Source organism: Corvus cornix, chromosome 4 (genome assembly GCF_000738735.6).
Source record: "Corvus cornix cornix isolate S_Up_H32 chromosome 4, ASM73873v5, whole genome shotgun sequence".
NCBI classification, from domain to species: Eukaryota; Metazoa; Chordata; class Aves; order Passeriformes; family Corvidae; genus Corvus; species Corvus cornix.
Window position 1 is genome coordinate 18,585,450 of NC_046334.1, and position 26,455 is coordinate 18,611,904.

Consider the following 26,455-nt stretch of genomic DNA (forward strand, 5'->3'; position numbering starts at 1 on the left):
GCAGAACATTTTACAGGCAGAAACAGGGAAACTTGGCAGTGCTGCTGCTTAGGCATGTGATTAAAAGTGCTTTCCTTTGCCTGCTTTCTCTCAATGCATTAGGGAAGAATTTGTTGAAGCCTACGTAAATTACATCTTCAACCTGTCCATCCAAGAGTGGTACACAGCCTTTTCTACTGGCTTCCTCAAAGTGTGTGGTGGGAAGGTCCTGGAACTCTTCCAGCCCACAGAGCTCAGGGCCATGATAGTTGGAAACAGTAACTACAACTGGGAGGAACTGGAGGAGGTAAAGCTTCCCTCTTGTACTTGTTTTTTTTAGCACAAGAGCCAGGATTGTGCAGTTGCATGAGATGGGCATTAGTCTGTGTCAGGAGATTGCGTAAGCCACAAATGCATTTTCTGGTTTTTTTATGCTCCTTGTACACCTTGCTGTCACTCACAGGAAAAGTCTGTCACTGTGCTGGCCTGCTACAGATAAAGCTCAGGGAGGAAATTCAGGATGAGGAAGGACAGGGAGAAGGACTCCCATCTGGGTTTTTTTTAGGGATGAAGTCTAAGACTGAAGGGAGGAGACAAAGGGTCTTCACCTACAGTAAAACTCCATTGCACAATGGCAAAAGGTACACAAGGGTTCAAAGGGGAGTCTGAACACCCAGAAAGGGTTGTATCCTCTCAAAATCCATAGACCAGCAAGTTACAGTGCAGAACATATGATCCTGTTCATGAGTTCAGCCTGTGAACAGGCACTCCAGGATTGCTCTCCACACTTGTAATTAGCTGAAAAGCAAAAGCCTAATGTTTGCCTTCCTCACATTGCCAGGAGAGCCCTTGCTGGGTCTTTGAGCCGTGCCATTGCCCATTGCCCATCCTGTGTTCCCTTTCGAAGCTGTCAGGCAGTGAGCTGATGTCAGATACTAGAAAAGATCAGGTCTGGGTTCTACTTAGTCTTTGCGTTCTAGCGCCAGCTGAAAATGTGGTGGTTTGGTTTTTAATAGAGCGCTGTCTATAAGGGAGACTACACGGCCACACACCCAACTGTGAGAATGTTCTGGGAGACTTTCCATGCATTTCCCTTGGAAAAGAAGAAGAAATTTCTCTGTAAGTATCTTGCAGTGATGCAGCATCTCCTGGAATTGAAGACTCAGGTGGGAGTGGCTGCAGAGTTTCATTGCATTAAGTTGGGTGATAGATCATGAGTGGCAGTATCTGCTAGTCAGATCTGGGTTTCCCCGCTATTGTGTTTTCTTTCTCCCTTCTGTCCTGGGTGGCTGGCTCTAGGTGACCCTGCTTGAGAGGGGGTTGGCCCTAAGGACCTCCAGAGGTCCCTTGAACCTCAGCCACTCAGATTCTGTGACTGCTGGAAAGATAAAGGCCAGTGTTGGTACCCAGCCCTGGCCTTGCTGTCCTGCAGCTCCCCTGGGAATCCAGTCCAGGCAGGGTGGGGCTGAAATTTGCCTGTGGGCACAGCCCTGGTGGGAGGTGCCTCCCCTGCCCCTGCTGCCCGGCCTTCCCTGTGTCTCTGCAGTGTTCCTGACAGGCAGCGACCGCATTCCCATCTACGGCATGTCCAGCCTGCGCATCATCATCCAGTCGACGCCCAGCGGGGAGCAGTACCTGCCCGTGGCTCACACCTGCTACAACCTGCTGGACCTGCCCAAGTACAGCAGCAAGGAGGTCCTCAGCGCCCGCCTCGTGCAGGCCATCGACCACTACGAGGGCTTCAGCTTGGCCTGACCCCACGGGGCAGGCACGGACTCCTGGGTGCTGAGCAAGAGAACGATGGGCTTGGGCTTTATTTTTGTAGGGGAATAGGTCTGAATTTTTTTTTTTTTTTTTTGGGGGGGGGGGGGGGGGTGGTAAATATAAAGAATAATAATAGAGATGATGCAGTCTCAGCCTGATGCTGCCAGCATTTTGTGGGGCTTCAGCAGGGAGAGGTTCTTGCTTTGAATTTTCTTATCTGCTGAACAAAACCAGTTCAGTGGGCATTTCTGTTGTTTACCCTCCAACTTGACATCACTGCCCTCCTGGCAATTCCTTGTAGTTGGCTTTTATTGCCCCCGTACACACACACTCTTACCTCTCCTTTTAATCCAGTTGAAATGTTTTGATGTCCCTTGCATTTAGGGTATGGTGGAAACTGAGGATGAAATAGCGATCTGCTCTTTGAAAAGCTGTGACTTCCCCCCACCCTTTTTTCCTCCCTTTTTAAATGCAAGCTGGTTCTTGCTTGCTTTGAATGGAAATGTCTCCTCTGCCCTTTGGTCCTTGGTGGATGGTACTGGGCTGGCATGTCATTTGTGACCCCAGAGTGGTGCATTAGTGATGGTGTGTCTTTTTGCACCAGGATGTCTCATGGAAAATACAGTGGTTTACAGAGGTTGGCTTGTTTTTCCTCACTCATGTTGAATCTTGTTTTCAAGCTTCTTGAAGAAGCCTCAGAGTCCCTCTGGAGTGGGGTTTGTGTTCAGGCTTGTGGAAGGACAAACCCTACCTGTAACAGCAGGTTTCTCTAAATGCCTCCCTTGTGCTGTGTTTCTATCCTAGCAAGGCTGCAGTCTGGGTGGCTGGGCAGCCCTGTTTTTCCATCCCAACAGCCCTGTTATTCCAATACAAGGTAAGGTGGCTGCTTTTGCTGCTGCCACCTCTGTCCAGAGGAGTTGTGTGTGTGGATGTGTGTGCAGGGGTGTGTGAGTGTGGGAGGTGTGTGCAATCTCCAGTCTCATCAGGTCAGGTCAAAGAAAGGAAGAGGAGATCCCCACTTGAGTGATAGCCCCCTGCTGGGAGATTGGTTTGATCTTTGCAAATGAGGGTTACTTTGCTGTTTGAGAACAGCCCCTCTCACTTGGCAGCTTTTTTGGCAGGGGGCCTGAAGGACAAGCTGTATGAATTAGACTGAAAATGTAGAAGAATCACTACCTAAATCTATCCTGTATGATTGGAGAGCTTTTGTCCTCTTTTCTCAGTCTCACTGCCCCATTAAGCAAAGTTTGAATGATTTTTCTCCCTTCTCCCCTGCCCTTTTTCAGGTCTTGATGTAAATCTCATTTTAAGCCTAGGGTGGTTTTGACATTGACTTGTTATTAGGACATAGTATTTATGCACCATGTTCAATTTACAGTATTGAACTTTGCACCTCATAACAAAAGGTTTTAGGCTTCTGGGTTTGTTTTGTTGTTTTTTTTTAAAGACAAGCTGTGGGCTACACGGAGAGACCCCCAGCCTCTTTCTAATGCAGCATTGAAGACAAATATACAATTATATCAAATGTTTATTTTCGATGTGTGTGTACATAGTACAGTATTATGCAATAAATTTGATGTTTAATTCTGATGGAGTGGCTGCCTTGTTGTGTGGGGAAGCAAAGGAGAGGCTGCTCCAAGCACCAGCACTGCCTCTCCCCCTGTTCTGTCTCAAAGTCAGGAACATCCTCCTTGGGAAAGCTTGGACTTGAGAGCAGCCCTCAGTCATACCATCCCTCCCTTTCTCCTCCTTTCCTTCCTCTCATAGAGCAGCAGTGCCTTTTCCTCATGGCAGTGATGGCCAGCAAGGCTTCTCCATGTGTGCAGGTGAGTGGCTGTGGCTTAGGGAACCCTGACCACCTGGGGGCTCACCCAGCAGTGGTGTGACCTCGTGGTGCTGGCCTGGCTCCCCAGCACTGTGGGACACCATTCAGGACATGCAGATGTAATTCATTCAGTGGCTCAGCTGTGAAGAGGAATTTTTCTGTGAGAAGGTTGAATTAAGAACAAGTGCACTACTTCCGTCCCTCTGTGGTAAATATAAATGCCTGGGGGTTAGACACATACATTGCATTTATGTTTAGATGGATGGATCCTATGTACACATAGGAATGTGCACACATCCTCTTCTATACAATACAGTGTGTGCACATTACTCTGTGATCTGCACTGTGTAACTGCACAAGGTCTAGACACTGTTGTGTCTAGTGGAGACGGTCTGTATTTTGCATACAGTGTATTGCATTATTGTAGATAACATGTATTACACTACAGAGGTAAGTGTGTATATGTTTTATATAAATGCAAAATGGGTGTATATTTGTATTTATACATCATCACACATCTCTCTTCCAGTAGCAGGTGTCAGCCCTGTTCAGCTGAGGAGGAGGAGGCAGGAGGGGCCAGGGCTGTTGAGGACTTCATGAGCCACTTTATTGAGCGGAGCCACCCTTGGCAGCATCCCACACAGAACAGAAGCTGTCACCAAACATGTGCAGCCAAAATAGTTGTATTTTCTTATTTTATACAAAATACAAAGTGTACACATAATGTTTTTCAATCCATTTATGTTAAAAAGGACACCACAGATTCAGTTTGAAGTTGCTTACATAAATCATGTAAACAGAGACCCGAGCCCAGAGTCACTGAGGTGGCATTAGCTGAGGAATGCACTGGCTGCATGATGGCATTCCCAAGTTGCTTTTGTACAGCAAATGCAGTCTGAAGAAAAGTGATTATTAACAATTTTTTCTTTCAGTCAGGCCCCCACACCCACCCTAGTACTGGCTTCTGCACTCAGCCAACCCAAATATTTGCTATACACCAAGGTATTTGCAAAATTATGTATGATGTATATACATATCCATTATTCTAGGAGACAGTTCCCTGCATGCAGGTGTCCAAAGGGAAGCACAAGGATCATACACTTGCTGACCATCCAAGGTCCAGCAAGTGTTCCACTCTCCATGCTGTGAGTGACCATGCAGGTTCGTGAGACTTGTCTGCCCCCTCCCAGAGCTGGAGATGTCAACCCACTCCAATCTCCAAGGACAAGAGCTTCAAGTTTCCCATGAATCTTCTAAATGTGGGGCACCAAGACATGCAGTGGAGGTCTGGGGTGGGCTGTCCAGTTTGGACTCTCAGCCAAGTCCTGTGTCTTGCACCCCAAGCAAAGGGCCTCCGACCCCACCTGCTGTGACAGTCAAAGGCAACACAACCTTAGTCAACACCTCAGGGAAAAACAGGAGGAGCCCAGGAGATCCTGCTCAGCCATCAGCCGGGCTTGCCCTCATGGTGTTATCTGTGCTTGTCCCTCTAGGATATAGATGCTGCAAGCTCTGACTATTAGTGCAATTAATTATGCCCCACTTAGTCCCCTTTGCCCAACTGTGGGTTACTTTGTACTTCTCCAGGTATTGGACTCACTGCAAACATTTTTTTGACTTAACCTGTAGCAATTTTGGTCTGGTTGCTCATCTCAGCAGCAACAGTCAATCCCTGATTTGTCAATCCCAGCTCCAAAGATAGTGCCTCAGGCTAGAGGATGGCTGGCAGCACTTACCCTCTGAAACTTGCACACACCAGGAATAACAACTGATGTCTCAGCAGAATGATTAAAAGAAAAATGCTTTAATTTCACTGCTTTTAACAGAAACATCCATTATTCAAATGTTTACTCAGCAGTAAACAGAATAAAACCAAAGAATGACAAGTTTCCCCTCTACCTTTCACTCCTGCAATCTCACTTTGTGCACAACCCATTCATGGCCAACATTTACATTATAATGATTTATTATACCACAGTGTGGCAACACAGACACGTGTCCGACATGGCCCCTGGGGAGGGGAAGCCCAACAGAACCTACTGCCATCCTACAGCAGACAGCTTGTTCTAGTGACACGGAAAAAGGTTGTCTTACACTAAATAGCTTATTTATATCACTAAAGTACAATTTTGTACAGTACTTCACACCTTTTAAAAAGCACAGTCTTGTATTTAATGTTCTCCAGTCAATAATCACTGATGTTGGCACAGACAAATCATCAAACAAAATGCACAGCTGTTGCTTGAATTGACTTGGTGTGGTGGGGCAAACATAATTTCTGGCTATTAGTGGTCAGTGGGAAGTCAAATCATCTGTGGGAGATACAAAGACAACGTTTTAGTGCTCAGGAGTCCTCCTCCTGTGCAGGTTTGGGAGAGGGGAGTCACAGCATCTGCAGACCCAGAACAAAGTTCACCATTTGTACATGTCTTTCCAGGACTGGAATTTTAAAATTCACTTCTCTCTAATCTTTTCTAGCAGTTCCCTTCACAACAAGGCAGTTGAAGTTTGGCTTTCTTTTGCCACTGGGAAGGACTTGAAAAGACCAGTTCAAAAAGAGAGATGGCTAGGTGTGTTTCTTTTTTTCTTTTTTTTTTTTAATGTACAATCTCCATTAATAGGTTTTGTTACTTTTAGTTTTCAAAGTTCAAAAATATAAACTCTCTAAAGTGCATAACTGTACTTACATTTCATAGAAACTATCTGAAATTCTAGCAATATACCATGTAAACAGCAGTAACTAAGCATCAGAAAATGCTACAATCTCATCAGTTTAAAAATAAAATGAACTGTTCCCTACATACCATTTATCAAGATTTGTCAGGGGAAAAACCCAGCAAAACAGATAATTTATCAGTACACAGTGCAAACAGGCTTTAAAAATAAGCAGAGAAAACATACTCCTGGGAAGCCTTGGCCCACTGAAAAAATGCATGATTATGAAAAAGGGCAGACATTGCTTTTTGCATTCATTTAAAGGTGTCCAGGCCCAGATGCAGCAAAGCAAACAGGCTTTACTCCATTGTAATTCAGCCACATCCCAAAGGCAGGCAAGCTTGAGGTACACACTCACCCTCCAGGCTTTTGCTTTGCTGAACTGGGCCTGAACAATATAAAAATGAGCCAGTGCTAAGGACCTTTTGGTAACCCAGCATTCTTTCTCATCCCACACTTCCACCAGCAGAGTGACACTGCAGCCAGCTTGGCTCAGCTGCTTTCACTAAAATAACTACAGAGAGTTGACAATGAGAGGAAGAGCCCACAGGAGCAGGCAAAGGCACAGCTCTGGCTTCCTGGCCTGCCCTGGGGTGGGACAGGGGTTTACCCTGGTCAGGCTTCCCTTCAAAGCACTTTTTCAGCCAATCTGTCAGCCCAGTTAACACACCCCAAGGATCAGAGGAGATCCTGTCTCAGGAGACAGGAACTCAGTACCTCTGAAAAGCCAAGCCCCAGGTCAGAACACAAGTCCTCCAGACTGTCTGGAAATACAAAATTCAGTCTTCGCTGGTTTTATATGGAACAGGCAATTCTGCAAATCAATAAAAAAACCAAACCAAGTTGTGAGTCCTCGTCCCAAGTGCTTTCACTAACACACATCTCTGCCTTACCCACCCTGACTAGCAATGGGCACATGCAGCCCACGGCCACCTTTGGAAGAGTTCAAGGGATCCTGAAGAGACCAAAACAGCAGCAGTTTTGGCAAGAACACACACAGCACACATGGCAAGTGAAAGGGGATAAATCTAAGTACCACAACCCAAAACCAACTATTTGTGAGCCCACTTGCCCTTAATAAAGAAGGAAGGGGGAGAAGTTGTTCTGGGAGTCCTCTTGGCTCCTCTGGTGTGGCATGCATGAGGCCTGGCTACAATCAACACCGGGTTCCATCTTGGCTATTTGGCTTCTGCACACTGGCAGTGATCCCCTGGGGAGCTGAAGAAAACATTACAGAAGTGCCCTCCCTTGGGTATCAGGGTGGAGCCTGGCTCAGGGCAGACCAAGGGGTGCACACAAACCTCTGGAGCAGGAGAGTGAGCCCGGGTGTCCCAGGACGGCAGAACTGTGAGCCCTCAGTGACTTGGTGTCCCTAAACCTGGTGTCCCTAAACTCAGGGCCTTTCCCTCCTTCAGGCAGCACCTGTTTGACATGTGCACCTGAATCAGTGTCCCCAGACTTTCTTTCCTGAAAGCCATAACCAATTTGAAAACACTGCATTGCCAAAACTTGCATTTGAGACAGGGGCCCTTTCCCCAGGCAGAGCATGGCTCCATGCTCTCAGTTCCCTGCAGTCTCCTCTGTGCTGCTAATACCTCCTGCACTGGGAAGAAAAGCTGCCACCATCAGTGTTGCTGCTGCAGCCCACACAGGGCTGATGTGCAAGAAAGAAGAAAATGTAGGTGTGTGAGTTTGTGGGACACCCGTGTGGACTGTTCAGCTTGGGCTCAGGTGTCTGTATCATGATGAAGCACATGTGATAATGGGGGGGGGGAGGGGGGTGTCTTCCAGATACCTGCCACATATTTGACACCAGGTGTTTACCCAACCGCCAAAATCCCAAGGGATTCTGACTTAAAGCTTTTAAAACGTCTTCTCTTCCCTATTGCCCAAACATAGTCAGAAGGTCTAAGTATCACCCTCCAAGCAGAACAAGCTGATAAGAACCTGGATGCATGGCTCATTTTTTTTTACTACCCCAAACATGCAGGTACTTCCTTCTACTTCGGTTGGATTTGCCATCAAAAAAGTGGGAAGAAAACCCAACTCAAGCCTGCACCAAACTGCAACTCACACCAGCTCTGGCTGATGACCAGGAGATTCTTACAGCATTTCTCTAGAGCAACAGAAGATGCTGGACTCCAAGCAGTCAGGTCAAAAACCTGGGCAAAATCTTTACTGCAGCTACAAGAGAACAGTCTTGGTGCTGGTCTGACCTGTACCTTCATGTGAGATCGGTCAGGGCACTTGTCTGTTCAACTAAAGTAGAAGCTATTTGATGATTTCATTACTATTAATCCTATTTTGCCTCTTGATATAATATCCTGGGGGGAAAAATAAAAGAATAGCATGGCTGGCTTTGATATTCTAAATATTACAGGATCTGTAAGCAAATCATCCAGAAGGATCCCTTCAGTGCAGTCACTGAGCAGTGTTGTGCCTCCTACACTGGCAAACTCCATTTTGGGCATCAGGCCTGGAGAAAGAGTGGGCAACAGCAAATGTAGAGAGTGACAGAAATCCACCTTTCCTCCCTCTCCCACCTCTGGGAATGACCCTTCAGTTCTCAGGAGCTCCTCAGCTCTCCCCAGTCAGGTTCCCGCTGCATCCACTTCATGCATTTGTCCATTTGGTGCTCTCTCCTCTTTGTTTATTGGCAAAAACAATCTCCTCCTTTACATGATCTTGGAGCTAATATCTCTCTTACTGATCAGGACTTCCAGCAGCCTCAGCTTGGCCTTAACCTGCTTGTATTCATTGTATTCTTCAGCCATGGGAGTACGGTCTTCTTTCTGCACATTCCTAGTGGGAGTGAAAGCAGATCATGAAGAGTTCTGTAACAGGAAGCCTCCCTCAGCAGCCTCCCTCTGTCCCCCTACAAGACCTACAAAGCAGCTCCTCTCCTCCACTCCTCGTCAGGGAACAAGACCAAAACATTTATCCTTTGAGAGGAAAAAAAAAAACAAAAAAAAGGGGCAAACAAGCTGCTCCAACAAAGTGTGGGACTCTTGTGTGTTGAGGCTGAGCACAATCCCACAGTTCCAAATCCTACTTGAAACATGCCCTGCTTCTCTGAAATCACCAGCTCTGCAAAAAAGCTGGAAAACACTTCAGGGGCCATCTAAGTGTCAGCCCATTTGAGCCTGGCAAAATAAAATACAGCGTCTCCTGGCTTGGCACCACAGCACTTACACAAACAGGCACATTCATGAAAAGAAAGATGGCATTTCTTTCATCAGCCTGCTCTTGGCTTTTTAAGTTTTCAGTGATTTTACAAAAACCCCTAAGGATGATGGCTGGTGGCAAGAAACAGACAAGAAAATTTAAAACTATAAATATATGAAAACATTCTATCAGCTGGTTAATGAGGTACATTTCCTTAGAACAATAAAACCAGTTACACTAAAGCAAAAATACTTGATAAAACTAGTGTCTGAATACCTCACAGAGAAGCAAGAATAGGACAGCAATCGTTAGGGAAAAAACTAGTTATTGTAACACTGGGTAACTCTTCCACCATTCGGAATGTGAGTAAAGCAGTGATAATGACAGGGAAGCAGAAATAACTAATAAGAATTCAGGTAATTTTGCATATCTGGAGATCTTTGGAGACACAAAACAGATTAAAAGTAGCTGAAGAACAGAGAGGCAGCTGAGAAACTGTTACCTTCCATTTTGTCGGAAAAAGTTATCTTCAAAGTCTCTCAATTTTTTTCTGATTCGCTTTTTCTCTTCCCTGACTTCCTGGAGCTGCTCTAACAGTTCAGGGCTGTTGGGTTTAAAGATAAATGAGATTATCCATATGTACACGATTATAACAGGAAACATACAGTAAACCTACAGATGTTTAGCTGTACGTATGCCAAGGAAGGAAGCTGCTCCTGTGAGCAGCTCTGGCAGCCTCACGTTACTTAAAACATAAAGCTCTCTGAATTCAGTTCAGCAAAATGATCACAGTCTTAAGCTGCAGCCTCTAAGGAGGTCAAGTGTGCACTTCACAATTCACCACTAACTTCTACAAAACTTACTTGCTGCAGATGGGTCTGGGTTTGGTGACTTTTATAGGACTAAATTCAATTCAATTCACAACCTAGGGCTACCACCTACATGTGTTTGCATCAGATTTGGAACTAGCAAAGCTACTTCCACTTGACCTCTCCAAAACCTGAAAAACCTTTTGGAGTGCAGGGTTTTCATGACAAAGGCTTGACACAGGTGGAGTTACTATTTAGTGATGGAATCCAAAGATGCAGATGCTAAGTATCAGTATCAGGACAAGGTAGTTTCTTCCCAAACCCTTTCCTATGAGGGTCTATTGCATTTAAAAATAAAACATGAAAACTTCTGGCTCAGATCATAAAGACAGAAAAACCCGAGACAGTTTTCTGACAAATAAAATGTTATCTCAGCAAGAAATAACTTTTTGAAGTTGCCTGTGAATTCAACATACATGGATGCTTCATGGAGATTTGAAAGCCCCATATCCTGACTGCTCCTAGATGGCATCTTATCATCCACCGGGGAAACGAAGCCGTCAGCATCATCTTCGAGTTGATCCAAGAAGCTGCGCACGCTGAAATCTGTCCTCATGGTAATTGTGAAATCCGGTTTCACACTGCTGTCCTCCTCAGACCCCTCCTCTTCCTCCTACACACAGGGACAGAGCACCCCCACAACAAGACACGTTACTGCTTCCCTTCTCAGGAACAGGTTCCTCCTTTCACCACATGCACTGGGGAACAAGTATGAAAAGAAGTGGAAAGGCAGAGCAAACACTTCAATTGCCAAGCAATACACAGGACACCAGAAGACCATCAGTAAGACACCCTAGAACCAAAGCATAACAGAGAAATTGCCACCACCAACTCAGATTGGTTAAGGAGACCCAGGGCAACACAACTGAGTGAAAAAAATACCTAGGGTTCAGAGCAACCTGTTTTTTTGTTTAGTTTATCTATTCTAATGTAAATAAATGCACTTACAGTTGTTATGCATATTGTCCAAAGCATACCAGCCATCCTTTGCATTTCCCTGCAAACATTTCCCAGCAGTGAGACTGCCAGGTTAAAACGTGGAGTTTTCTCTCAATAGGTGCAGCTCAACAGCTCTCTCTAATGGCTGAACTCAAGACCTCAAATGCTTGTACAGCAATACCAGTGAGCTCAGATCAGCACTCTTACAATTACCCAAATGTGGGATATGACTGACTGTAAAAGGACTGCTGCTGCTAACATGTTCCCAACATCAGCTCTGACCATTTAGCTGGAATAAAGCAAAAACTGTACTGGAAACTCTGCACAGTGCAATTTCCCATTTCCCCAAAGCACACTGATGAATTGGTTGTGTTCCATTTTTTTTTTTTACAAAACTTACAGGCATGAGATTTGAAAGTCCCTGCTGCACTTGGTATTCACCAATTCACTGTGTTCTCAAAAGTAGGGCTTGTCCTGTGACACTGTCCAGAAATAATTTTAATTATCAGGGAACAAGGCCCAGTCTCTTATGTACAGAGACATTTCTAGAAGGCAGTTTTCAACCTTAATATAAGGAACAAGGCTACTTAGACAAAGAGGCAAATGGCAGCATGGACAGTAAATCTCTTAGATATATATGTGCGTATGTACGTGTAAGTGTATTTATTTTACAGCCATGTAACTCTAGCCAGGAAGGACCTAAGCATATGGGTATCTTTAAAAGCTTTTGGGAGCTAACATCACTGAAGTCTTCAATAGAAAAATATATTGCAGCACTGGGACCTAAAGAAGACATTTTCTTGATTTTTTTCATGTAATTCCTTGTGAATAATTCAATTATTCCTAAGAGAATACTCCCATATTTCAAGCAAAAAGGGATAACGTAACATCAGGACCTGGCTTAGTCCCATTAAATCCTCAAAATCAATGATTTATAAATGCATATATTTAAATTAAATTATAGTTTGCCCAGAGTTTTCTTTTTAAGTTAAAACTCTACACCATGATAATGCACTGCAAAGCCATAGGCTAAGAATTACAACCAAGACTGAGGCTGGAGGGTGAAAAAGAACATTATCTGAGAAGAAGTTTTGAGTAGCAATAATAACAAAAGATACAGAGAAGTCTGAATGCATCTTAGGAAAATCTGCAGGGAACTTGGGAAAGCTGAAGCAATATTTAGCACATGATTAGACAGGACCCATTTCTCCAGACATCAGTTGTACACATTAAACAGAAAGCACAAACCAGCAGCCACATACTGATCTTAAACCCTGCCAACAACTCCAGGCTGAAGTGGGGAGGGGAGACCATCCCTCACCGCCATTTCCCAGTCCCCAGGCATGCCACCCTGCCCAGACTGGGAAGGGCTGCAGCAGGAGAACACGGATCCTGCTGCGCAGTGGAGAGGGATTTGCTCAGTCAGTCTAAGCAGTAAAAACAGCACGCTTTGCTTTAGGGGAATCTCTCTGGCAACAACAGAGGAGCTCCCATGCCCTTTTCTGGGAGAGCTCCTGGAAAGAAAGCAAAGGGACAATTTCCATCAGCAGTGTGACAAGCTGCTCCTGAGGACAGATGCAAGGTGTTTTCCTCACAGACACCCACGAGCCTCTCTTGCCTCCCTGCAGGACACCGGCACACTGCCCAAGCCAGCAAGGAGCTCAGGAGCCAGCCTCCTGCCATGGGAAGCCCACAGGAGGAAAAGGAAGTGTAGAGATTTCATTTAGACCTCAGAGCCAAAACACTGCATCTGGCTGTCACAAGACCTCTGAAATCATTTTGCTCTTAAATACAAAGGAGTGAATTAAAAGGATTCTTAGCCAGAACTCAAACAAGGAAGGCCCTCCAAGGTCTTCCCTTGAAAAAATCTCACATAGGAACCTCATTCTAAACCTGCAGCAGCATTTACACCTTGAACTAGAATGATCTTCATCAACTAGATTCATTTAGCATGCACCTGATTGGATTGTTAGGCAACCATGAGGCATTCCAGAATTACAAGTGTAAAATCCCCAGAGTATCCTATCATCAGCAATCCCACAAAGCAAGAATTCCAACGATTTTTTCAACACAACATTCAAGATACTGTACCAAAACGTTTGGCAAGGTCATCTCACACCACCTTTCATGCTTTTAGTCAACTCTCCCAAATGCTTCAAGAAACTCCCCCCCAAGAAACACCCAAATACTGACATTATCAGGGGCCTGTCAAATATTTCCCTGTCCATAGTGGACCTATGCAGGAGCTAAGTTTTGGGGCCTTCTGGCAATTTCCTCTCTTTCCTTCTGAGTGTAGTTCAGTACTAAGCTGCCAGATGCAGCTTCACAGAGCCCCATTTAAGTGTTAATAGGCACATAACATTAACAGGCTTAAGGCTGTCATCCTGATCTTCTGCTAGAAACCCCTCTAGGTTTGTATTCCCTGCAGGACACTGCTGAACTGGTTTGGTGCTGCCCTGGCACAGCACCAGCCCGTGCTGGCCATCAGAGATCACCATAATTGACAGCTCTAAGTTCTCACACTGGGTGCACGCAGAGGTGGTGAACAGAGGACATAGTAAAAGAAAGAAACAGAAGCAAACAAAAACACTCCCCACCAGACCAGTACTGCAGATTTGAACCAGCGGTTATCTAGAAAATACTAAGCAGCTCAGTGATCATTAACCAGCTTCCAAACAGCAGCTTAACATCTTCACTCTGCAATCTAAGTGCCTAAAACAGTCCATTAATATACAATCTACTGCACTCGAATCACCTTGGATCTCTAAGTCTGCAGTATTTACATTTAACCAAGCTCTGGCTGGACAACAGATAAATGATCCAAATGTGCAGAAGCACTTTTCTCACTTGTTACACTGCAAGGGCACAGAAAGCAAGCCAGGGCCCAGCTCCACGCTCTGTGTCCTGATCTGCTGTTGGACTTTATTCCTCAGGGGAGAAGGCCCAGTATCATAGCAGTCTTCCCAACCCCAAATTAGTACTTCCCAGCAGCACAAGAAGAAACACAACAATCCTGCCATCCAAATCAGCCCAAGTATCAACTACCAGAACCGAGATGTTCTCACTTCCATCCTCATGTCACTTAAGTTAAAAACACCCTGCACAAGGGGGTGAAAAAGAACCTGGATAAATTAAGTGGATGGAAGCAGGTAAGGATCCTGTAAGTGCCCCGGCTGGCTCCACGTGCGAGGGTTAGTTTTGTGAGAGCTCATTCCTGCCACGGTGCTGGGTGCAAGCCACAGAGCTTGGGAGTGAGAGAAACTACCACAAAACAAGTTAGTGCCTTTTAAAAGAAAGGAGGAAAGCAAGAAAAAAAGCAAGGTACAACGGTAATTGTGATTTTTCAAAAAAATTTTTTAAAGCAAAATGAAATATATTATGTGCAAATAGAGGGGAAAGGAGAAGGATAGGAAAGTATGCAAAGCCAAGGAAATACTGTAGTCTTATCTACAACAAGGGAAGAATTTGATCAGAATTGGCGAGGCTTAAAGCAGCTACTGATTTTTCAGGAGGACACTGCAAAAAAATCAACACTGATGAAAAAAAATCAATCAACCATTCTGTTTCATTGGTATAAGGGGAAAGTTGATGCAAACTGAGCAATTAGTTAGCAGCTGGAGGTCTTCACCTTTATCTCCTTGAAGAAGGAAGCTGTTTCGCCCTCGATAATTGGCTGCAGCAAAGGGCTTCTCCGCTTGCTGGAGGGGGAACCCTGTGACAGGTGTTAACAAGTATGTTACATTGTGAACCCCTTTCTCCTCCACCACCTGCTCTCAGCTCATTCTCACCCACACATTCACTCTCAGCTCACGGCTGGACACCACCAGGAGAAATAATCCTTCTCAAAGAAGAAAAATGCCTGGCAAACCCCCTGAACCTTGGGCTGTTTTCTCTCAGGATGTTGCTTAGCAAAGGACACCACTGCCATTCTGTTCTTAAAAAGAAACTTGGATGCTCCAATATCACCTGGGTAGTGACTGCAAGACAAAGGCTGCAAGAAAATAACCCCCAGCCCACGGCCCATACACACAGAGAGCATTTGGCTGGCTGTCCAGAGCTACAGGGTAAGCTCAGCCAGGCTTTCCAGACTTGCTTTCCAGGAGCCTGATTTCCCACTGAAGTGCCTACTGATGTAGAGTTGGATTTTCCAATGTATCCTGTCTCTCTAAGAGCCTCTCACTGTACTCACTCAGAAGAGTGGGAAGTCTCATCTCTCCTTTGACAGCCTCTGTGAAATTTCAGTTTTGTGTCTAAACAGGACCTGAGGTCTCTTTGAGAGCTTTGCATTAAACTGCCCATGCACACCTACACAGTTTGCTCCTTCTCGATTGCCTGTCTTCACAGCACATATTTTGGGGACTATTTTGCATATTCCAGGAGGAGCAACTTTTAATTTTGTTTGAAATGCAGGACCAGGAACACCTCCTGGTATTTGCAGAAAAAAGCCCCACTTCTCAGTGGCACTGCACTGAGCAGTGCTGTGCCAGCCTGTTCACTTCACTGGCCATCTACAGAAAGTGGGCAGGACATGAGCACTGCTCAGGAAAAGCAAAAAAAAGGTTCACACATGACAGAGTAAACAGGAACTCTGATAAAAGAATTCTCTTTCCATAGACAGGCGTGAAGTATTCTGTGTGGGTTTTTTAGATAAATTAATTTTTAAAAACTGGACTACACAAACTGTCTAAAATTAAAGACTAAATTTTCTCCCTGGAGGGATGTATTGGGTTCCTTGCTGGTGGCAAAGCACCACCTTGAATGAGGGAATATCCACCATTTGGAGGACCTCTTTAGTACAAATTAAGTGTTAGAAGACTGAGGGCCCTTTCTTTCAGCCAAGGACATGCCTGGCATCTCCTGTGGGATCTACTCAAGTCTGTGTTCCTGTGTACAGGAACCCTGTACATACAACCCTGGGTAATCCAAGCAGCATGGAAGACCTACAGCTCAGCATGGGTTGGTACGGAAAAAGAAGTGAGGCTGTAGCCAAACAGAAGATGATGAAATAACAGCAGCAGCCCAATGGAAAGAGAAGAAACAACACAAGGTGAGATGTGCCCTATGGCTCACAGGTGGGCACTAGAGCCCTTTGACCAGCTTTTCCCAACTTCAGTATGAAGTGTATGATTGACTCACTCATTTTCTTTATCTCTGAGTGATAAGGGAGGTTGGGACTTAGCCTTAGTGATTGTCTCATGTGCAGAAGTGTGGCGATTCCTGCTTCCTCTTGAAACCAAAGAAACAGCCCCCAAAAGAATGCTGTACTCACAATAATAGGGATGGTGTTGGCTCTGGAGAGGATCTGTTTGACCAAGCGATACCTGTCATACAACGGTTTCATCACCTGCCGTTCATTTTTGGTAACCTGAAAAGGAAAAAGAGGAGAGATCCATGAAGCCTACAGCGAATACTCCACTGCAGAACTCACATGCCTGTGATCACCCTCAGTCTGAGGGGCTTGAAGAGAACTGAAGGGGCTTGAAGAGTATTGGGATGAGAGGTGAGCAGCACTAGCCCTGAAACTCCTGTCCATCATCGCATCGCCTGTGTCCAGTGCCAGCTGAAGCTGTGGGTGGGGTGTCTTTTAAAGGGGCTGTATGAGACAGGTGGCTTAAAGGAGCAGTTAGGGATCAGATGTCCACAGCACTAAATGACCCACAGAGGCAGCACTCTGTGCTTGCAATCACGTCTGCCACTGTAAGCACAGGACAAGGTTTCCCATCCTTGTTCTTGTGGCCGGCCCTCAGTGGCTGTGTTTATGACTCATGAAAGGAGAAAGCAGCTGCACCGACTGGATACTGCAATGTGAGGAGACTTCCCTTGAGTAGGGTAAACTACAGCTTTCACAAAAGCTGACTTTCTGGCTTTGCTATTCCTCCTAATTTCCTGTCCAACCCAGCAGTTTTTCATCTTTTTAACCCCCTAACCTTGCCCTCCTCCATCCCTCCTCCCAGCCACCTTACTGGGAAGAATTTACTGCAATGCTCAGAAGGGATGAAGCTGCCAGGGCTGTGTGGCATAGAGAAGACAGAATAGTGCTGTGATGTCTGCCCCAGGTGCTCCTTACATTGCTCTGTCCTTAACTCCACTCCTCCTTACTGCTTGCTGTGCACCCTCCCCAGTTTGAGAGCATTACAAACTGAGTGTGTTCATTTCTGGATTTTTTTCAGATTCAAGCTGGGTTTTATTTCTTCAATGTTTTCTTACAGCACATTAGAAAACAAACAAAATCCTCAGCAAAACCTGATCATCATTCAGCACTGTCTTGACTCTCATCCTACAAGTGTCCTTCCATTAGATCTTTTGTCTAACTTTAGATTATAAAGCTCTTATGAGGAAGCTTTAACTGATGTCACGCCTTTCTACTGCTGCTAATCACCAGAGCACCTGAACAACTGCCATGTAAAAACCAGCATAAACAGTGTAACCCCTAGAGAGTTTTGTGCAATCTCTCTTTCTACAACAGAAATAGGAGAAAAGGGAATACAGCTTGAGACGGGGGCAATTTTAAAGGGAACTGCATTTTATTTTGTCCACAGTTGACTTTCACTGGCATAATCTTTCTAAAGCTTTTACATCCTCCCTCCAGAGAAAGAGAGGGTTTTGGCCTGTGAGGAGCAGAAAGGCTGTAAGTATTGCCAGGAGTGGGATGGCAGGGATGAACTATAAGGATCTGGAGATCGCATCCATCTTCCTCCTCATAACCTATGTTCCCTCTGTGGGGGGCAGAAGAACAGGGAGGAAGAAGGAAGAACATCTTTATTCCTTTCCTGGTTCAATGCAAACATCCCCAGGCCTGATAAGGGGCACACAGATGGGCAGTCTGAGCTCTGGGGGCCAAATGACCCACATCCCAAAGCACAGCAGGGCTCCAATTCCCGACAGCCTCGAGCTGCCTGTTCATTGAGTAAGCAGCTCACATGGATTACAGGGATGTGAGCGGCATCAAACAATTCACTCAGCCCTCTTTGTATCGAGTTTTGTGCTGATATGCCTGCACTCAATTGCACTGGCCAGCAAGTTGCCTCCAGCTTTGCACATTTCTCTGTAACTCATCAGGAATACAACTAGAGAAACTGGGTACCCTAAATATATATATTACATTATTCCTAGCTTTACAAGATTAGCAGTTTGTGGAACAGGCGGTACAACACTACTGCTGGCTCAGACAGTCTGTTACTTAAGAAAACCCCAAGACTATGCTGAGGCTTATGTTGAGGCTTAGAATCAAACCTTCAATTAACAACTTTTCAAAGTTGATTAACAGCACTGTTCTGTACAGAAAAATAAACATAAGCCTTGAAATGGGCACAAAGTCCTTAGGTATGCTGAAGAATGGAAAAGATAAACAACATCCTTCAGTGTCTGAATATCAATGTGGAGGAACAACACAGAGAATTAATATAGGAGTTGGAACTTAAGTGTATGGAGTCTGAGCCTGCCCTGCAGCTCACTTACACCAGCAAACTTTACAGAAAGCACATTCGGAAACTAAATGTTTAGTACATGGGCACACTGTCTCATTAGGTAAACATAAGTAAGACCAGCAAAACCTGAGTATATTTTGGGAGAACATCAAAATGCAAAGAGACTGTTTGAATAATGGAGCCTTTGACACAACTCTGGGGCACACTCCACATAGCAAAAGAGCAGCAGCTGAGAACAGACCATTGCTTGCATTGTTAGAGCAACTCAAGAGTTTCTGCAGAGACAGACTTTTGGCTTAACTAAAACAGTTCGGTTCCACCTTTGCAGGTTCATCTATCACTGGTGCAGAAAGACCCAGTTGCACAATAAATCTGAGCTCCATTGTTTTTCTTGTTTAGTTAAATATCTTTAAGAAAGAAAAAAAACTTGGCTGAACTATCCCCATTCTCCTCAAGCTCCCAGTACTTTTCCACTGCTCCACTGCCAGGAGCTGGGAACAGCAAAAGCTGATCAGTCTTCCTTGCCACGCAGTTCAGTGTTGCTAGGTATAGACTGCTTACTTAAAACCAAAGCAAATTAAAAAGCAGTTGTATGAATGCAGCATCGGAAAGGGTAGGTGGGAATAAAAGTATGCTGACAAGATGGGCTCTGGGCTTGTTATCTTTTTGAACACGCTGAAGTGAGTTCACGTCAGTAAGATGTCAACTGCTGATTTATGTAACTGTAAAAGCAGCAAAAAAAGACTTGGTCTCACGGAGAACACAGGGAAGGTTAAGTGGATTCCCTTGTGCTGCCCTTTTCCTATTTTACACAAGAATAAATCTGCCTGTCCTCTCATGTCACTATGCCATTTTCAGCTGCTAGTACAGTTTGTGACTGTACAATATTAGCATCCATGAAGGCATTTAAATAAATGAGTCAGACTTTTTGAAAACAATGGATAAAGAAGGAAGTAATTCAGAAGGAAAAGATCAGGAATCCCGTGCAGCAGCAGAATGACAGATTTGTGAGCTGCACTAATCAAGTACTCCTTATAAGCAGTAATTTGCTGCTCCCAAGCCACTGCTCAAAAGATCAGCAGCACTCTGAAATTAAGTTACTTTACCTACACAGCTGGTAACAAAGATTATAATGTCATCAGTGAAAGAGAAGAAGGGACACATAGAAAGCCAACTTGATGGCCTGGAAGCTACTGTGTTTCTGCCACAGCAGGGATCAACAGAAGACAATACTTAATTCTCTGTCCTCACAAGTAAGCAGCCCTTGTTAAGATGTGATGTACAAGAAACCTTATGCCGTTCTCTTCTCCTGGTACATGGATAAAACCCATCTGTTTCTCAGGAGAAGACTCAGATCTCCTTTCAACTTAAGCTGTGATGCTCAGGAGACAAACTTCTTCAGAATTCTCTGGCCCAAGAGGATGTGCAAAAAGCAAGGCACTGAGTGAAACATGAGTGAGCTCCTCTAAGAAGGTGCAATTTATATACAGGTGCCTTCCCAATTAGCCACTGATACCAGAAAACCGCAAACTTCCTGGCTGGATGGCGGACCATGCACAAATATTTCTGTGCAGACTGTTCACTGGGCCACAAACTGGCTGTCTGTGGAACCTGGTGAGCAGAACGCCAAAATAATGCCCATTCAGCCTGCAGGCTCTGTCCTGCAGGTGTCTGTCCAGCCCAGTGCTGCGTGAGGACATCACCCTGCCTGGAACAGGCTTCCTCAGCAGCTGCAGAAGTGAAGGATCAGGGAGGTGGATTAGAGGGTGCACATGTGGTTTGGAGAGCAAGAAGCTCTAGTGACCTGACATCAAAGGGGCATTAGGGGTAAATGATGCCCCCAACATCTACCACAAAGACACAGAAAGATGTACTTTGAAGAAAAAATAAAAATGCTGCAGTACATACCGGTCTGCCATGAATGCCTTCGTAATACAGCAAAGCTTTTTGAAGAGCCACTTTTTCAGCTGCTATCTGATCTCTTGTCATGTCCTATGAAAAGTGGCAGAGAGAGAGAGAAAGGAAGGAAGGAAAAAAGTCAGATTCCTGGACTCAAGAAATACTGATCTGTGGCATAACCAAAGTCATGTCATACCATCATTACATTTTAAATATTCATCTCTACCTTCCAGTTCTCTTTTCCCAGCTACATTGCCAAATAAGACTGTTAATGTGAGTAGAACCCTAGGCACAATGCAGGCAGATTGAACACACAAACTTTGCATATGAAGGTATTTTATGTACCCAAGGGGGATTTATAGGTGTGCTTTGAAAAAAAACACTAAGCAACTTCTAATGATGGTGGATCTTCTTCAGTTAAGATCTGAAGTGTAAATTCTACAACAGAACACACACGTCCTTTCTTCTTCTCGAACTATGAGACAAACTCCTGTACCTCCTGTAAAGCTTGACACCTTTGCTTTGACTGTCACAAACACACTTTACCAAGAACTCAAGTGCAGCTAGATTGTCTCTTTCTGCCAATTCTGCTATGGAGTGAAAAGCTGTAGCAGACAAGAGGTGACAAAGCCAAAAAAACGGAGACAGTTAGAGAAGACTTCTCTAACTAAGTTGGCCAAAATTCCGCCACTGAATTTGCCTGATACCAAGCCTTCTCTCCCTATCACAGTACCAAATACTATCACAGTCCCTCTATAAGTGGCCAGGCTGTAGGTTCTTGCTACAGTGAGAAAATAGTCAAAATACATGCTATAGTATGTTTTTCTTCTGCAGATCTAGCAAACAAAGATAATGCTGTCTGCCTCACTCATGTACAGCACTGCACAGTTTACATGTTAGCAGACTCAAGGACTTCATTTACAAACCTGCCCAATCCTCAGGAGCTCACAGCATCAGACACAAAGACCTCCCTGCTGATAACCCTCAGAGATGACAGCAGCTAACAGAGCTCGGTGTGAAACTCTGAAGGGTACCCTGAGAGAATAACATTCAACTTTGGAGTGAACAAGGAGTAAACAGATGACACGATCTCCAGAAGCACTGGAAGACTCAGAATTTGCCAAAAGCCTTTGGATGCAACAACAGAAATAGCCAACATAGGGCAGGAAAAAATTGCAGTAATTCAGAAACATTACTTAGAATATACAGGGGTCAGACAAAGAACACAAGATGACACACAATAGAAACTGAGCTCTGGGGAAAAAAATCAAGATACTAAGGGCAGAGAGCAAGGAACTAAAGCAAGTGAGCCCAGACTAATGGCTGCAGACTTTTTAACAAAATGTAGAAGACCACAGCGCTTTCATCACAAGTGACTGTGTAGCTACAAGTTACCTACTTGCACTTAAAGGCCTAAATCTGACCTGTCTACATTGTACCTTAATGTCTTCAGGTCGATTTGTCTCTGCTCGTTTCTCTTGAAGCTTCTTCTGGATGGAGTCAAGGGTCACTTCCACAGCAGGCTTGGCAGATTTATCTGACAGCTCTTGCTTCTTGTCATCCTCCTTCTCCAGCTGAGAGCCGAAGCTCTTGGGGAGTGTGTTGCTGCGCTGACGCACAACAGGGCCAAGGTCTTCCTCTGATATCTTCAGTTTTGTCTCTGAACAGGGAAATTCGGGTAAAGATGAGCAATTTTTCATTTTTAAAATGTGACAGTGACAGGATCACTGCCTCACATCAAATCCAAATGAGGCATAGTCAAGCTGCCCCCCTCCAAAGGTGCACCAGTGGCGGCTGCTCACCTTTAAGCTGCTTTCGGAATTTGGCCAAATCATTTGTCCATTTGAGCACTTCAGGGTTGGCTGCTTTGTCGCTGTGGGAGGGCTGGGAGGAAAGAAAAGCCATGCTGAATCTGTGTTAAACCACCAGAAGACATTCACTGAAACAAGTGTGTGGCACAAAGGGGTACACTGGAATTTGGACCCAGCACAGAGCACAGGCACTGGCTTCTGACTGGCAGCTGCACACCTCTGACCAGCCCATTTCAGACCTTGCTTAAACTGCGCCTGCCTGTCACAGCAGTGTGTGCTAGGGGCATCATGAGATGGATTTTCTTTTTAGAAAACACAAAACATTTGATGGCAGTGATTAAGTTGTAGACGTGACTCAGAGGGCCGGATGCACATTGGAATCCTTGTGTCTATTGTTTCCTAACAAGAGGGCACCTCCAAAATAGAGGAAACCTGGCATCAACAGTTGGAAAAGTGTTAGAACACATGTATCCACACCAAAGGCTGCCTTACATCCAAACACATCAAAGTAACCCAAATGCCAGGCTACAGCAAGCTCTGGGCATTTCTTTCAGCCTCTTCTATCGCAGGCAGGACCTTTACAGTACAACTCTTTGCCATTTAGATAGCCAAAGATGCACACATGCAAAGCTTTATAGCTCCTTACAAAGCTTTTTGTGCATCAGAAGGGCGTGTCAGGAACAATTAAGAGTTCAGCACACTGCTGCTGCTCAGCAGCACTTTACTGTGGTTCCTTGCTCAGGAATGAATGGCAGCTGCTCTCTCCCCTCTGCAGTGCACAGGTGTCCTGGGATTATCATCATGCAAATGAGATGAGCAACTGTGCTTCCCATATGCTGAACTTAAATAAACAAACAAACAAATTCAACACAGCTATTCCTACACACTGTCTTAAGCAGTGGTTGAAATCCTGCAAGTTCATTAGCCTCCCTCTCTTGAGCTGCATGGATAGCGCATAATGCCTGGAAAGGTCATTTGCTTGGATACACACTTTTGGGAAAGGGCAGCGGCTTTTTTGTTCCTTTTTTTTCCCCCCTTTCCTCCTTATAAAAGCTTTCAAGCCCTCTGTATGTTTGGCATATTTCCCTGGTGTCCTTCTGTATGCTTGACCCACTTCCCTGGTGTCCCTTCCCTTTGCTGCTAATACATACATCTCCACATAAATGCTTAACTCCTAGAGACTCACTCTGTATTTCCTCTCCTCTTCAAATTTGTCCTCAAATCTCCTGATCTTTTTCTTCAGCCCCTGAATCCTCCGGGTGAGTTGTGCAGGGGTAAGGTCTTCTCTGTCATCTTCATAAGATCCTAAAGACGAACTCCGTCTCCTACGAAGAGCAGAGATTGCAGGAAGAGCTTATCCAAACAGCCACAGTACATGGTAATGTAGAGAGGGCCACTTCAACTTTGTGTAAATAAAGGCAAAGCCCACAAAAGTGAGAATGCTATGTTGCTACTGTGCAGTGACAGAGAGCAAAAGATGCTCTAACAGCCTCTTTCAGCAACAGCAAGTCCCTAGATATCAATGCACAAACCCAGAAATTATTAACTACAAAGAACTTCTACAAAAATATCAGTTTCGTGTGAATAGGGACAGAAACCCAACACAGCACAGCTGATCCACAGAGATGCTGCCTGATGCAACTGTGCAAACCCTTTGCAGCTGGATGTGAAAGTCAGCACTGGCAAGTCACAACCCACCTCATGAAGGAATGAGAATTGGGAGGAGAAGGAGGCACTTCCGTATCATCCAGGTACTGCTGGCTCTGCCCATAGGCATAGAAGCGAGGGGACAGCATTGGATCGCTGTCCTCATCCAGAAGCTGGCGAATCAAGCGCCCGGCCTGCGGGGAAAGGCGAGCCTCATCTGAGTCTAAGCTGTCTCGCTGCCATGAGGAGAGAGCAGGGATGGGCTCTGGGAACAGTAAGACAAAGGCTGGTTTTATCGGGTTTGTTTTACACACAAGACAGACTCCAGGTAACTTTCTAATGAACCTTGACCCGCTTGTCCCGGACCGAGACTCTGGTCACCAGGCATTCTCTGGTCACTACTCGCATCTGCCCTGTGAGCAAAGCATTACAAAGTCTGCCCACAACAGGTAATACAAATATAACTCATCTCTTAGGTGCAACAGAAAACTGCCCAAAAGCTGGCCAGGAACTACCATGGACTGACACCAAATGAGGCAATCATCAGCCAGCACCATTGAGGAAAAGGTTATACTGGACAGAGAGTATTATTGCACATGGTGCATAGAGTAGGCAATCGGATTCCAGAAGGAATTTTTTTCAGTTTCAGGATGTACAAGTGCTGTAACCAAATTAAATGGTTCTCCTGTAGGCCCCAGCACTCCAATGCAACCCTGTTGCCTGCTACTGGAAATTCAAAGCCTAGGAGTAAGCATAGGTTCTTCTAACCTGCAAGCAAAAGGTGTCTCACGTTACCACCTGTTCCACAGTGTGCTTAGCCCACATATTAACAATTACAGTAATATGATCTGAGTTTCTCCTTCTCCCTTTCTCATGCAATCCCGCTGCTTACAGCATGGTAGAAAAGTGAGGAAATCTTCAGTCCCCTGGACAACCTAACCAGCTAAAAGTAAAAGCAATGTTATACAAGGAGGTGGTGGAGTGGGAGAGAAAGAGAAACCCAATTTAGCATTGCTGATTAGCATAATAGAGCCCACAGAAAGCAACTGCCTCAATCTTGTGATCACTCCCTCCAGATGCCATAAGGAGTCCAACATTTTGTGTTCAGATAGTTTACTAAGCTGATTTGCATGCTCCTACTTAAACTGTCTAATCCTGTGGAGCTAAGAGGCAGGCTTTGAACTTACAAATCTAACAAACAGTTCTAGAGTCAAGTAACAAAACAAAAACCTTACAGAAAGTTCCCAGACCAGCCACAGAGCTACAGACTAATTGTTTCCTGTGCCTAGTGTGTCTGGTCTTCATTCACAAAGAGAAGGGGCTTTTGAAGTTAACAGTTTATGAATCAAAAGCAGTGTTTCCTTTTGCTAAACAAGGTTAACATTTTCACAGTTCAGAGTGGATTGCATGAGGATTCCCCTGCAGAACCTCTGTGCTGTTTAACATTCCCCCTCTGTACAATTTGAGCAGTGCAAGATCACTGCCAATGCAGCAGGGACAGGCTCAGTGCTGTTTTGCCTGTACACATCTTCAAAAGATGCTCCCTTCCTTGTCCCTTCTTCCTTAGCACATGGATACAAATGGCACGCCTCTGCACAGAGGCTGGTGCTGCATGTACACTGATGTGCTACCCTGAACAGGATGACAGGAGGTTTTTGCACAAGCTTTTTGCATAACTGCCCCTCAAAGGTGTTGTGGTAAGAGAAGCACAAACAAACCTGCCTCACAGAGGCTACTTCCATGGGGTGTGCAAGTCCCAAAAGTGTATGTAGGCTGTTTTGCCATGTTTTGGAAAGCTTATGTAGCCTGTACTTCCTGCAGTTAATTTCTGAAAAAAGAGGTTTTCTAAGCTCTGTTCAACCATGGCACTTTCTAATACCTGAAATATTTTGCATCCATTTCCTCTCATGATTTTAGGAAGGGTCTCACAAGATCTTTTGTAGCAAAATAAAGGGCAATACAAAAGGGAAAAAATAAATATATTTGACTGGCAGGAATGAGAGTTAAACGATGCATGAAATTCTTCTAGACATCTCTCACTTCTAATTGAATACCTCTCACCCTCCAACAGAATTTCCTCTTGGAAATTGTTAAATAACACCTCCATGGGATTTACATAGATGGAATAAACTTAGAAAAAACCAGGCATATTTAGCAGTAACTAAATTAAGCTTCTACCACACCAGCTAACAAAGCCATTATTAATCATGCATGATGCATGTGACTTTGTCCAAGGTGGATTTAAAACCAGATAGCACGCGACATTCAGGGAATTGCAATGGCTCAAAGAGTCTCTGATCAAACCCCAAAAGGCAGCAAAGCACTTTATGTAACCTGAGACTGAGGTATGTCTACTTTCTATTTTGTTGATTTCAAAATACTCCCCCAAAACAGAAACTCCCATTTCAAAGGAGA

The 26,455-nt window shown here is 44.8% G+C and overlaps 2 protein-coding genes across 10 annotated transcripts in view; one reads left to right on the forward strand and one right to left on the reverse strand.

Annotated features, from left to right (window-relative positions):
- The window catches only part of HERC3 (HECT and RLD domain containing E3 ubiquitin protein ligase 3), a 45,331-nt gene extending 41,998 nt beyond the window's left edge, over positions 1-3,333 (forward strand). For all 4 annotated transcript variants that reach the window (XM_039550659.1, XM_039550658.1, XM_039550656.1 and 1 more), the window contains 3 exons: positions 103-286; positions 996-1,098; positions 1,526-3,333. In XM_039550659.1, coding sequence (XP_039406593.1) covers positions 103-286; positions 996-1,098; positions 1,526-1,734 — 496 coding nt within the window. In that variant the 3' untranslated portion in view covers positions 1,735-3,333. The remainder of the gene's footprint in view (positions 1-102; positions 287-995; positions 1,099-1,525) is intronic.
- An 820-nt stretch (positions 3,334-4,153) lies between these two features.
- The window catches only part of FAM13A (family with sequence similarity 13 member A), a 124,222-nt gene continuing 101,920 nt past the window's right edge, over positions 4,154-26,455 (reverse strand). For 5 of the 6 annotated variants that reach the window (XM_039550661.1, XM_039550664.1, XM_039550663.1 and 2 more), the window contains 10 exons: positions 24,092-24,305; positions 23,580-23,718; positions 22,385-22,466; positions 22,022-22,242; positions 20,592-20,675; positions 16,526-16,621; positions 14,885-14,968; positions 10,734-10,930; positions 9,951-10,052; positions 4,154-9,085 (listed from right to left, as the gene is read on the reverse strand). In XM_039550661.1, the coding sequence (XP_039406595.1) occupies positions 8,959-9,085; positions 9,951-10,052; positions 10,734-10,930; positions 14,885-14,968; positions 16,526-16,621; positions 20,592-20,675; positions 22,022-22,242; positions 22,385-22,466; positions 23,580-23,718; positions 24,092-24,305 (1,346 nt within the window). In that variant the 3' untranslated portion in view covers positions 4,154-8,958. The remainder of the gene's footprint in view (positions 9,086-9,950; positions 10,053-10,733; positions 10,931-14,884; positions 14,969-16,525; positions 16,622-20,591; positions 20,676-22,021; positions 22,243-22,384; positions 22,467-23,579; positions 23,719-24,091; positions 24,306-26,455) is intronic. The other variant, XM_039550662.1, reaches the window with a different exon arrangement.